The sequence below is a fragment of the Heloderma suspectum genome, chromosome 4, assembly GCF_057233095.1.
Source record: "Heloderma suspectum isolate Gila_16-S chromosome 4, 16-S_ref, whole genome shotgun sequence".
Lineage (NCBI taxonomy): Eukaryota > Metazoa > Chordata > Lepidosauria > Squamata > Helodermatidae > Heloderma > Heloderma suspectum.
In genome coordinates this window covers 308,037,337-308,051,527 of record NC_139461.1, presented here as the reverse complement: position 1 = coordinate 308,051,527, position 14,191 = coordinate 308,037,337, and the positions used below count along the sequence as shown (strand labels likewise).

General features: G+C 47.8%; 1 protein-coding gene across 1 annotated transcript in view; it reads right to left on the bottom strand.

Moving 5' to 3' along the window:
- The window catches only part of SAMD10 (sterile alpha motif domain containing 10), a 63,750-nt gene that overhangs the window by 22,636 nt on the left and 26,923 nt on the right, over window positions 1–14,191 (bottom strand). The window contains exon 2 of the mRNA XM_084848428.1: window positions 10,550–10,734. Within this exon, the coding sequence (XP_084704554.1) occupies window positions 10,550–10,734 (185 nt within the window). The remainder of the gene's footprint in view (window positions 1–10,549; window positions 10,735–14,191) is intronic.

Genomic DNA, 14,191 nt, shown 5'->3' with positions numbered 1-14,191 from the left:
CAGCCTGGCATTCACAACTGATGGTACCCAGAGCAGGGCATCATTGGCAGATCTCAATGCCCTTGGGGTGGGGGAAGTCCCTGCCAGCTTATTGGACCAGGTCCTCCAGTTTTCAACCTGCATCCCTGAATAGCTTGATCCATACAACTTGAGAAGATTTTAGATCTGAGCTGTTGTTTTGCTAATAAGCTGAGTGGAAGACCCCTAGTTCAGAATGGACCTAACTCTATTCCACTTTAAAAAGGTAAAAGGTGTCCCCAACCAGTCGTGTCTGACTCTAGGGTGTGGTGCTCATCCCCGTTTCTAAGCTGAAGAGCCAGTGCTGTCCGAAGACGCTTCCGTGGTCATGTGGCCGGCATGACTGAACACCGAGGTGCATGGAGCGCTGTTACCTTTCCCGCCGAGGCGGTGCCTATTTATCTACTTGCAATTTCTTGCTTTCGAACTGCTAGGTTGGCAGAAGCTGGGAATGAAGACGGGAGCTCACTCCGTCACGCAGCACTCGGGTCTCGAACTGCTGACCTGCCGACCTTCCAGTCTGCAGTTCAGCGTCTTAACCACTAAGCCACCTTAGTGTAGTCCACCTTACAACTGGAATATGAGAGACCTTTAACGGTGCTAGGGTTGAGCTGAAGGCAGCTGTCCAAAGCATTGTGCCAGAAGGCCAGGGCTCAGGGACCGAGCCAAAAGTCAGAGCTGAAGGGCAAACCAGAGCCGACTGTTGTTGTTCAGATGATGTTCAAGCCCAAACAGTAAGCTGTTGATAACACTTCCCATCCAGGAGTGCCCAACAGCCATTCTGGGTGGGCGAGGCCCATCCAGAGCAAAAGATTACTTTATTGCCAGGAAGATGGGTCCAAATGATAGTTCTGGGAACTCACCACACAGGGCAGCCACACAGAGAAGGTGCCTGGTTCTAGCCCCGGTGGCTCCTGATAAGATGCAAGTTCCCACATGTACGCACATGATGTGACCCCTCAACCCTTTGGCTTAGTTCACACATACGTAGCTGTTCCTCCCTGGATGAATGCAGTATCCTGCATGTGCAAATGGGCCGGCATGGATCTAACACTACTGCTAACATTTGTCGGGTGGCTGCTGGGCACAGAATGCTGGAGTAGATGGGCCTTTAGCCTGACCCAGCAGTGTTCCTTCTTACATTTGGGTGAAGAGCCTAGAAGGGTACCAGCAGAGCAGGGGGGTTGAGCCTCTTTTAGCCCAAGGGCTGGATTCAGTTTTGGAGAGGCTCTCAGAGCTAAATTCCAGTGGTGTGCGGAGCCAAAGACAGAAGGGGAAGGCCTGAAAAAATACCAGCATAGATTGGCTTCAAGCTCTGACTGCCGGTAACTAAGCCTTAGGAGAGGCATTTCAGCCTTTTAGAATGAGGAAAGAACTGTGCAAAGATCAGGGATCTACTAAATAATTGGCAGCCAGGGAAAGGGGGTGTGACCACCTGGGGAATCCCGGAGGATCAGACTTGGACCCCAGGTGGGCCAGATCTGCCCTGAGGTTCAACACCCCTGCTGCAGACGTTCCCACCAGGACAGTGCCAGAGAGAGGCCAATAGGATCAAAGGGAGGCTGAAACTCCTAGCAGCAGTGGGACTAAATGGGTCTGCCTGGGGTTGATCCTGTGGATATTTATACCAGAAGGAAAGCTGAGGCTGGAAGTATCAATGCACAGAGAAACAAGGCAGCATTCGGAAGATCGATGGTGCTTAAACTGAATCACACCGGAGCCAATTTCCCTGTGTGTGTGAACACTGGCTAATTAAGCACAGCTAATTAAGGAGCAGCAGTTAGTGCAACTGGAACGTTAAGACCTTCCATGAATGCCGCATCGCTTAATGGCTTGTCCTGACACGATGCCAGACGCCGGACCGCAGCAAGCAGTTGCCAAGGCCGATTTGCTGCCCTCGGCCCGCCGGGTCATTTCAATCATTCTTCAGGATCTTTAAAAGGGCTTTGGTTGTGGTTGGGACAAGCCTGGGGACCCAGCACTGGGGACTGTCCAACTGTGTATCCAGGCTGCAGCAGGGCTGGAAAGGCATCACTTGGTTGGATGCAGTTACTTGTATTCTCATGTGCTGATGCTGCTTCAGAACTAGCGCTGTCTGCCTGTGTGCTTGCTTCTGCACCCGTTTGTTCTTACTCAAGCAATATTTAGGCAGATAGGGGAATTATTACCATAACCTTCTGGACCTTTCTCCTACAAACACCCCTCACCATATAAAGGCTGCTCTGAAATTCCCAGTGCTCAAGTAAGGGGAAAACATGAAACAATGGTCAATATTATATTTGTTTAGATTTCTAAACTATCCTCGTCCCTAGGGACAGCAGCAGTGTTAAAGTCCTCCAAGCATTAAACCCCAGCTCAGTCAAAAAGGGGATCCCCTCCTCCCGCAGCACTTTCAGGAGATGTCAAGATTCGGATCTGGATGGGTCTCTAGGGCTTGGGTGGGGAACCTGCATTCCTCAGAGTAATTTCATGCAACCCTCAGCATCATCTGAGAGTCAGTCAGCATGGTGTAGTGGTGAAGAATGTTGGACTGGGACTCAGGAGATCCAGGTTCTAGTCCCTGCTCAGCCATGAAGCTCACTGGGTGACTTTGGGGCCAATCGCTGACTCTCAGCCTCTCTGTCCCATTAGCCAGGACAGCTAGACTGGTGGGGATGAGGGAGAGGGCCTTCTCTGTGGTGGCCTCCACTCTGTGGAACTCCCTCCCTAGGGAACTCCGCCATGCCCCCTCTTTAATGAGCTTCCGCCATGCATTAAAAACGTGGTTGTTCAGGCAGGCATTTGGGGTGGGTTAGGGTATTTTAGAAAATGTTTTTACTGTAGAATTTTATTGTTTTAAACTGTTTTGTTATATACTTTGTACATTGCCCAGAGTGGCTGGGTGACCAGCCAGATGGGCGATTAATAAATTAAATAAATAAATAAATAAATAATGTACCTCACAGGGTTGTTGTGAGGATAAAATGGAGAGGAGGAAGAGGACTACGTAAGCCGCCTTGGGTTCCTTGCAGTAGGAAAAAAGGTGGGATATAAGTGTGTGTGTGCACGTGTGCGCATAATGTATATAAATATATATTATTATAAATAATGATGATGACGATGATGATAATATCATCTGGCTCTCTGGATGCCATGGGCCTGCTCTTGTGCTCTGGACCCCTCCTCCCTTTGAGAACTGCTTCCTCTTCCGCTTTGTGTGTGTGTGTGTGTGAGTGCAAGAACCAGAGAGGGGGAAGGAGAACATCTATGCAATCCTGCAGTGCTGCAAATTCTGTTGCTGTTTCCCGCTTCCCAGCAGAGCAGAGCAGAGCAGAGCAGAGCAGAGGAAGCTGCTCCAGCTGGACTAGGGACTATAGAAGCAAGCAAGCTCCCAGAGAGAGAGCGACCAGAGTGAGCAAACAGGGGGAGCAAACAGGAGTTGGCCAGGGGAGTTGCAGTGGAAGAGGAGACAGAGGAGACAAAGGCAAAGAGTGGGCCGGTGTTTTTAACCACCAGTGAGTAGAAGACCAGGCACAGGCTACTCTAGAACAATCAGAAAGCTAGACACGAAAACAGAATAGAGGTTATGGAAGGAAAAGACTCTCCAGTGGTGGTGACCTGCAAGGTGTGCGCCATGTTTGTTTTCTTGCCTGAGATCAACATGGCCTACACCTGCAACAAGTGCAAGTTGATCACGCTGCTGGAAGAAAAGTAAGAGGACTGGAGCAGTGAGTGTCGACCCTCCGGGGAATAAGAGAACACAAAGAGTTCTTGGACCCAGTGGTGGAACTACAGCAGCAAAGTGAAGAACAGAAGCTAGAAGAGCAATAGCAAGCTGAGGCAGAAGACGAAAATGCTGAGGTGAGGAAAAATGAAGTAGAGCATACTCCTTGGAAAAGGGTGACAGTTAGGAGCAGAAGAACTAGATGCCACTCTGCACCAGTGGAGGTGGTGGAGCTATGGAAGCGTTTCCAGGTACTTGAGGATGAGATTGGAGGACAGCCTGCAGAGGAAGAATTACAGGGGATCCTGCATGAGAGTGAGCAAGAGGCTGAAGGTCAGTCAAGCAGAGGCAATGAAACCCAGGCCTACAACAACAAGAAGAGAAGAGTAGTAGTAGTGGGAGACTCCTTGCTGCATGGGATCGAAACCCAAGTATGTTGTGAAGACCCATGGACTCACCAGGTATGCTGTCTCCCATGAGGACAGATTAGAGACGTGACTGAAGGGTTGCCTGCACTCATAAAGCCCACTGAGAGGTATCCCTTTCTTCTCATCCATGTGGGAACAAATGATACCGCCAATGCCAAGCGGAGCTACGAAGAAATCACGTCAAACTTTGAAGCTTTGGGAAGGAAACTCAAGAACTTTGGGGCCCAGATAGTTTTCTCATCCATCCTTCCAGTAGTTAGAAGAGGGACAGAAAGGGAAAGAAAAATACTCCAGGTGAATGACTGGCTACGAAGGTGGTGCCGGCATGAGAGATTTGGATTCTGGGACCATGGGCTATACTTCCTGGAAGATGGACTGTTGGCAAGGGATGGGTTGCATCTCACAAAGGATGGGAAGAATGTGTTTGGCCACAGCATGAAGAACTTCATCAGAAGGGCTTTAAACTGAATGCTATGGGGAAGGGAGACGTAAAGTTGGGGGTAACAACGGATGAAGTCTCATGCACCGCAATGGAGAGAACACCTCTAATAGCGCCCAATAATAGTCTTCAGAAACATGTAGGGAGAAAGCCAGACTATGAAGCACATGGCCTTCGATGTCTATGTACTAATGCCCAGAGTATGGGAAACAAACAGTATGAACGTGAACTCTTAATACAGGAGGGAAATTATGACTTGATAGGTATAACTGAGACTTGGTGGGATGACTCTCATGACTGGAATACAGCAATTGAAGGATATAACTTGTTCAAAAAGAACAGGAGGAACAGAAAGGGAGGTGGGGTTGCACTATATGTGAAAAATACATATCTCTCCACAGAAATACAGGAGGATGAGCATTTATTTAAAATAAATAGAGCAAAGAATAAAAGGAAACTGATGGTCGGAGTCTACTACCAGCCACCCAATCAAGGAGAAGACGAGGACAAAACTTTTGAAAAGCAAATTGCCAGTGTTTCAAGGAAGCATGATGTAGTAGTAATGCGGGACTTCAATTTCCCCGATATTTGTTGGGAGACAAATTCTGCAAAACATGGCCCCTCCAAGAGATTCCTGACTTGCATTGCTGATAATTTCCTCCTACAGAAAGTAGAGGAAGGAACTAGAGGATCGGCTATCCTTGATTTGATCCTAACCAACAGAGATGACTTAGTGGATAAAGTAGCAGTTACGAGAACTCTGGGGGAAAGTGACCATGTTATACTTGAGTTCTAAAGGAAGCAAAGCCGAGTGTAGCCGAACGCATACCCTGGTTTTTAGGAAAGCTGATTTTAATAAACTCAGAACAACTATCAGTAAAGTCCCACAGCAAGCAACTCTAATGAGAAAAGGAGTCTAGGATGGGTGGGAGTTTTTTTAAAAAAGAAATTCTCAAGGCACAATTACAAACAATTCCAACAAGAAAAAAAGGCAGAAGACAACAGAAGAAGCCAATGTGGTTTCACAACAAGGTTAGAGATGACTTGAAAACAAAAAAGGACACATACAGGAAGTGGAATGAAGGCCAAGCAACAAAGGAAGAGTACAGGCAGGCAGCACAGAATTGCAGGGATGGCGTCAGGAAGACTAAAGCTGAGAATGAGCTGAGGTTAGCGAGGGATGCTAAAAACAACAAAAAGACTTTCTTCAGCAACGTCTACTACTACGTGCATAGTAAAAGGCAGAGGAAAGAAATGGTGGTTCAGCTATTAAATAAGGATGGCAAAATGATAACAGGCGACAAAGAAAAGGCAGAAGTGCTCAATTCCTATTTTGGCTCCATCTTCTCACAAAAGACGGTCTATGACCCCCCTGGCAAAGGCGAAGTACAGGCTGAAGGGGCAGGAACTGCACCCTAGAGTAATAAAGGAACTGGCAGAAGAACTCTCAGAACCACTGTCTATTATCTTTGAGAAATCATAGAGGACGAGCGAAGTGCCAGATGATTGGAGGAGGGCTAATGTTGTCCCTATCTTCAAAAAGGGCAAAAAGGAGGAACCTGGGAACTACAGACCAGTCAGTCTGACATCAATCCCTGGGAAAATTCTGAAGCAGATGATAAAGCAATCCATCTGTAAGCACCTTGAAAACAATGCAGTGATTACTCAAAGCCAACATGGATTTGTCAAGAACAAATCCTGCCAGACGAATCTGATCTCATTTTTTGATCAAGTAACCTCCCTTGTGGACTGTGGGAATGCTGTGGATATAATATACCTCAACTTCAGCAGAGCTTTCAACAAAGTGCCCCATGATATTCTGATGAGCAAACTAGCTCAAAGTGGGCTAGAGGAAACAACCATCAGGTGGATCCACAGTTGGCTACAGGATCGGAGGGCTTATCAATGGGATCTTCTCAAACTGGGGAGAGGTAACGAGTGGGGTTCTGCAGGGCTCAGTCCTGGGCCCAGTGCACATCAACATTTGTATTCATGACTTGGATGAGGAGGTGCAGGGAATGCTTATCAAATTTGCAGATGACACAAAATTGGGCGGGATTGGTAATACCTTGGAAGACAGAAATAAAATTCAAAGTGATCTTGATAGGCTGGACTGCTGAGCAGAAAAAAACAGAATGACATTTAATAGGGATAAATGCCAAGTTGTGCACCTAGGAAAAAGAAACCAAATGCACAGTTACAAGATGGGGCATGCTTGGCTCAAGAATACAACAAACAAGAAGGATCTTGGAATTGTTGTTGATCACAAGCTGAATATGAGCCAACAATGTGATGTGGCTGCAAAAAAGCCAAACGCTATTTTGGGCTGCATTAAAAGAAGTATAGCTTCCAAATCCCATGAAGTACTAGTTCCACTCTACTCAGCACTGGGTAGGCCTCATCTGGAGTACTGTATCCAGTTCTGGGCACCACGCATTAAGAAGAATGCAGACAAGTTGGAGAGGGTTCAGAGGAGGGTAATAAAGATGATCAGGGACTGGAAACAAAGCCCTATGAAAAGAGTCTGCAAGAACTGGGCATGTTTAGCCTTGAGAAGAGGAGACTGAAGGCAGATAGGATAGCGCTCTTCAAGTACTTGAAAAGTTGTCACAGAGAGGTAGGCCAGGACCTCTTCTCAATCATCCCAGAATGCAGGACATGGAATAATGGGCTCAAGTTACAGGAAGCCAGATTCCGGCTGAACATCAGGAAAAACTTCCTGACTGTTAGAGCAATATGACAATGGAACCCATTCCCTAGGGAGGTGGTGGGCCCTCCCACACTGGAGGCATTCAAGATGAGGCTGGACAGCCACCTGTCAGGGATGCTCTGATTCCTGCATTGAGCAGGGGGTTGGACTCGATGGCCTTGTAGGCCCCTTCCAACCCTACTATTCTATTATTCTATTCTATGATTCTACCCACCATTGGTTCTGTTGCCATGCACCATTGGCCATGGCCCCTGACTGGGTCTTCCCATGGGTCAATGGCCCTTCACAATAAAATGTGTCTCCGCCCCTTTCTATGGCAAAGGAGGGCAGCAACCAAGAATGCTTCTCCATTCAGATGGCGCATCCGAGGTGTGGTGACGGCCACCAAGGTGTCACATGGTTGTTGTTGCACAAAGTCTCCGGTTGTGCATGATCCAAAAATTGCGCTTGCGTAAGAGCATCACGCCCTGCTGCACCATGCCAGGACTCCACCTAGCCAGCATCCTGCTTCCCTGTAGCCAACCAGATGTCTCTCAGAAGCCCACAAACAGGACCTGAAGGAAATGGTCCTTTCCCACTGTGACATCCCAGCAACTGGTATAGAGAGGCATTCTGCCTCTGAAATTCAAAGTGCCATTTGGCGATGGAGGCTAACAGACACTGACAGACTTCTCCTCTATGGACATCTAACCCTACTCCTCTTTTTAAAGCCAACCAAGCTGGTGGCCATCACCACAACCTTCGGCAGCAAATCCCATAGTTTATCTATGCACAGTGTAAAGAAGCACTTCCTTTTCTCTGTCCTCCATCTCTCACCATCTGGCTTCGTGGGATGTCCCCAGATTCTTGTATTATGAAAGGAGAAAAACGTCTCCCTATCCACATTCTTCACACCTTGCATCGTTTTATAAGCCTCTACCCCAGGGCACAGGCAACGTGGATCCCACAGGTACCAGTACACCTCCAGACATCTTTCTTGGCACCCACCAAGGTGCCCTACTCCTCTCACTTAAAAATAAAAATTAACACATTTTCTTACTGGCAGGTGGGGTTGCTGTGAAATAGGTTTCTGTAGGTGCTGAAAACTGTGGGTCCAAAGGAGTTGTTTAGTGTGCTGGGGCTCAGACCCCACATTTACCTTGTACTAGTCTTTTGGGCAAGTTACTTGTCCTTTACCACACTCCCATGGCAGCCGTTTTGTGATGGTACCTGGGACAGTTTCTGAAATTGCCAAAGGTGCTTACAGCCCAAATAGATTGTGTCTCCCTTCAGTTGTCATCTTTCTAAACTGCGAAGCCCCAAATACCTTATCTGTTCCTCATAGGGCGTGCTCTCCAGCTCCTGGATTTTTTGGATCATCCTTTTCTGCACGTTTCTTAAAAAATTAGGGGAGCAAAACCCCTTGGGCTGACCCTGGTTTGAACGTCTCTAAGAAAACCCAATGCTTAAAACAAAAACCAGCTGGAACCGTTTGGGGCCCAGCGTCTTCCTTCCAAGGCAGAAAGTGGAAATTTGTCCAGGAGGTCTGTGCCCAAGAGTGACGGCATCTCCTCTCAAAAGATGCTGAGCCCACAGCGACCATTATCGAAATAACACCCCTCGCTCCTGAGTAATAGGTACCCAGCGCAACCAGCAATTTTCCCCAGACTGAAGCGAACTGTGTATTACTCTTGGTGTTTAATCTCGCTCTCTCTTTTTTTTGCAAATTGGCAATGCCTCTGAATTTGCCTCTCTCCTTCTTTCTCTCCGCTTTCCAAACTGGCATACATTGCCTCAAATGTGACCCATAAATGGAACAGATGCAGCCTGGCACCTGGAGGCAATTTTTTAGCTTGTTAAAAGGGAAGGGTTCCTCCCCCCACCCCCGTCTTTCCCTTCCAGGCTGAAGGCAGCTCTTTCTAGTTCTCTTTCCACTGCCCCTGCTCATGCAGTCCTGCCTTGGTGCCTCCTCCCATGGAAGGATCTGAGATCTGAAAAGGCTGCTAGGAGATCTAGATTGGCTTCTGAGCATAAAATGGTGTAGGCCTTTCTGCAGGGGCTGCTGGGGTTTAATCGTGTCCCCTGGTCCAAGAAGCATGGGGGATGGCCTCCAGTTCCTTAGGGCTGCTGTGGATGTGACAAAAGTCCTTCATGGGACCACTTTGGTCTAGGGAGGAAAGCCGATTGCAATCCATATGGAGACCATCATGTGTGACAATAGCACATGAGCATATATTGTGGCATGTACATGTGTGGAGGAGCTGGGATTGGCCTGGCTTTCCAGGATGTGCATGCGCAGCAAAATACATGCACAATCTATTGTTGCACATGGATATGCACACAAGACTGCATGCTAAGCCCCTACACAGCTCGTGGTCAGGGGAAGGGAGCATGGCCATTTCAGGAACCCTGGAGGGCTGGATTGAGACCCAGAGGAATAGATTTGTCCCCCAGGACTGAAGTTCTGCACCCCTGATTTAGAGTCTGGACAATGGTCTGGAAAGGCGCTCTCTCTCTCTCTCTCTCTCTCTCTCTCACCCTAGAACTATTTGGCTACATCTTCAAACTTCCACACTCTTTTGCTGAGCCATTTTGAACATTTGGTGATTAGGGGGACAGGGGCCACAGATGTCTTGCTTCTTGTAACATCCCAACATGTTCTCCTCACATCTCTGAACAACTGAAACCCATCTGTGTCCCATCATCCCAGACCAACAAGAATCTCAGCACCATCTGACTGGGTCTGACTGAAACCCGGAGCATATTCATGGCCCCACTGACATGGGAGCAACCAGCCTCCACTGGATGGGAGTCCTCCCCTGCCTGTGGTCAGAATATCTGGTCAAGACAGGACTGCCCTGCCCACATATTTTAACATTCTCTCCACATGACTTAGCATCATTTCGGGCTATTATGGGGATTTCAAAATGGTATCCAGCAGCACGAAGGAGCTGGGAAGAGTGCTGGAGAGTTTCACACCCTCGAACCTTGCTTCACTCCCTGAATATAGCCACGATTTCCCAACGCACATATTTGTGGCCACTGAACAGGGTGGCAAACGTAGGATGGGGACATTTCACTACAGCAATAGCCCCCCTGACTCAGGTTTACCACCTCGGAGAGAACGAGGCCCATCGTCTGAAAAATCACAGGGCTGATTCCACTGCGTGGAGGACACTATAGGTGTCAACCAGTCTTTGGTTTCTCCTTTCATATCATGTCCCATGACCAGGTCTACATTCACAGACTTGCCCATCCGTCCGCCATCGTACCTGGGAGCCTTCGGTTCCCGGCTGCTGAAGGAGTTTCACGGTTCTCCCTCCCGCAGACCTCTGACTCCGCCCATCGTGCCAGGTGAGGCTGCTGCCCGAGTTCCTCTGCAGGCGGTAATTGAGGTTCTCAGCTGACACAGTGTGTTCTAGAAGGTTCTGGCAGAAGCTGAAGTGAGCGGCTGCAGCTGCTGGGCAGAGAAGGACTGAGCTCAGTACCAACCACAAGGCGTCAAGGATCACCAACAATTTTCTCCGCCCAACACATTATTTTATCTCTCCACTGCCACTTTACCCTGAGATTTAATGACATTGATGTAATTATGACATTTTCATCCTAGTGGAGGCTGGTGGCTCAGGGGTCAGTGGGCTGGTAAATCCGCTCTGGGTTTCAGTCAGAACCAGTCCGAACTCTAAAGCTTCACACCTTGGAGAGCTCCTTTAGAGTTCTGACTGGTTCTGACTGAAACTCAGAGTGGATTCACCACCCCATTGACATTGCAGCCACCAGCCTCCACTACTACAAACAACACAAAGATAGACCCAGGTTGCTGTGGTTTTACTCACTCTGGTTATTTCCAGAGCAATTGACTCCAGTGAACTCTATATGGGGCTCCCCTTGAAAACTTCATTTGGTACAAAATGCAGGAGCGAGGTTGTTGACAGGCGCCCAGTTACTAGATCACATCATCCCAATATTATGTCAGTTGCATTGGCTCCCAGTTCATTTCCAAGCCCCAATTCAAGGCGCTGGTTCTTCCTTTAAAGTCCTAAATCGGGGTGGGCAACACATACGGACCACAGGTGGCCCTCTTGTGCCATTTGTGGGTACCCCACATGTCCCCCCGCCACCACTGCTGCTCTGCCACTAACCCTGAAAGTACCCCTGGATCCTGTTAGCCTGCCAAACAGCTGTTTGATGAGCTGGTAGGAGCCTGATGCAGGAGGGAAAAAGGGTCTGTGGGGATAACTCTTAGTGCATCCTCCTTCCCTGGAGAACCACTGTGATGAGGGTGAAGTTAAAGCCTCCCCCTGACCCCAGCAATGTGCAATTGGATTTGGGGGAGAGTGTGTAAGTGTGCGTGTGGGGGTGTAAGTGTGTGTAAGTGTGGGTGCAGGTGTGTGCCTCCCAGCCACCCACCCAATACAGCCTTCAGGGCAGGGGAGTTGCCCACTCCTGCCCTAAATGGTTTGGGATGTGGATACCAAAAGGGCTGTCTCTTTCTCCAAGAACCTGCATGCTGGCAGTGGTTAGGCACTGCTCCACATCCCTTCCTCTCTGACATTTCAAGTGGGGAGGGGATGTCGACAGGGCCTTTTTGTTGCTGGCACCCAGACTTCTCTGCCTTGGAAGCTCCAGTTGATCACATTTAAAAAGGCAGGTCAAAATGACCTTGTTTAAGCATGTCTTTTATGCAACTGTTGATTCCTCATTCCTCCTGGGGCGGTGGTGGCTCTGATGATTTGGCTTCTGTTTAGTTCAGTTATTACTGCTGGTTTATTCTTTGTTTTAAATGGATGTATTGTTAAGTATTCTTATAATGAGATGCCCTGAGGTTGCCACTGGAATGGAAGATTTAGGGTATATTAAATACTTCTATAAATAAAATAAAATGATGTGAATTGGGGATAAACACTCACAGCCCGATCTGCTGCGTATTTACCCAAAAGGACGTTCCACTGAATTTAGAGGACCTTATTCTGAAATGTACACAGTATTGCATCATATATAATCTCTTTGTCCAAGCTAGGGCACAGGACTGAATCAAATGTTGAGGTTAACTCAGCTTTGCTAACTGCAGCCTCCTCCTAATTTTCTTTGCTCGGCTGGACTACCAATTTGCCTCTAGCAATTTAAATGCAATGCAATTAAATGTTATGTCCCAGCAATTAAAAGCTTTATTGGAGGGAAGTGCAACCAGGCGATAGGGCGGGGCTGCTTGTAAGAAATGACCGCAGAGGATGAGTTGGGCCGTTAGGTGCAATATTAGGTTGTTGAAATAGCTGCCTCTCTGCAGATGCAAAAAACAAAAGCAGTCCTGTTGGCCATAAGAAAAATTCCAAAATCCATATAGTGTAATACCTTTGTTAGGCCAACCGAAAGACCACCAAAAAATGTGCAAGCTTTCAAGATCTCCAGATCTCTTCATCAGGCAAGAGGTTACAAAAGGCAGGTTGGAACTTGGAAGGGGAGGGGGGATAGGGGGCAAAAACAGCAGACTAGATTTTGTAGTCAGGATGTCTATATGGTCAGAGTGTTAAGATGATAATGGTTGAATGTTGCAGACATTCAAACTGAGCTCTGCCAGGTGATGTGATGGTTTCAGGTTTCAGCACCCATAAGGACCACTGGGAAGGAGCAAGCAGCAGACAGCTGTAGATCCTCCATTTTTGAAAACATAAAACACAGCTGTTGACTCAAAACCATCTTATCCTCGATGAACCGGACATGTTCCTTGGTTGGTGGAAAACAGATCAGCTAGGCAGTCTTTATACAGCAAAGGTGGAGGGGGATACATTTAGAGGCTGTGCCAGGTAAAGAAGAGTCCATCAACTCTTTATAGTAGACCGTGTATATGCAAACCGCTCTCGGCTGGTGATTTCTGACTGAGTCCCAACACCGCTTCCTGCATGTAGCAAACTCATTATAAATACAAATCTCTTGCACTTCTCAGAATGCAAAATGCCTTACAATTCTTATCTCATGGAGCCACTCAGCAGTATGAGGTCACTATTCCAGAGTTCTTATTGTTAGATAACAGCCAAACACTTCCTACATAAAACCCAACTAATTCCCAAGAACGCTGAGCATTTAAATAGCATTTCAGGGCCAATTCCCTGCAAATCATGGTTTGCAAATCACAAGCTGGCCTCAGGAATGTATGCTCCCTCCCCCGACTTTACATCCTTTCCGGCACAATTTCTTCCTCCCTTGCCTTTCTGGAGTTAACCAAGTTTTTGCATCCTGATTCATAGATACAAACCACATAACCTTGGTTCTGCAAGCCCACTTCAAATTGTGGTATCAGTCTCTGGTTTACGGTTGTGTTAACCATAGGTATGGGGGAAGCTATCTTTCCCCAGATCAGACTGTTTTCTGTCTAGTCAAATTACCTATTCTGGCACCAGTCTGGAGCGGCCGTGGCTCAGTGGTAGAACACCTTGCATGCAGAAAGTCCCAGGTTCAATCCCTGACTTCTCCTGGTAGGGCTGGAAAAACTCCTGGAGAGCCACTGCCAGTCAGCGTTGACAATACTGGGCTAGATGGACCAAGGGGCTGACTCAGGATAAGACAGCTTCTGATGTATTAGGGTCTCCAGCAGAGGTCTTCCTCATCAACGGCTACCTGATTCTTTAAACAACAACAGCAGCCCTGGAGATGCCAGGGAACAAACCTGGGGCTTTCTGAATGCAAAGCACAGACCCTGCCAATGAACTGTGGTCCCTCCCAAGCCATTGTTTGCATATAACACAACACCATGTTGCTGGTTTTTTTAAATCCATATTTTATTACAGGCTTTTTTTCTTGGCTTGGCAACCACTGCTTTACAACACCCTTAAGAACATAAGAAGAGCCTTGCTGGCTCAGGCCAAGGGTCCATCTCGTCCAGCATTCTGTTCACACCGTGGGCAACCAGCTGACTG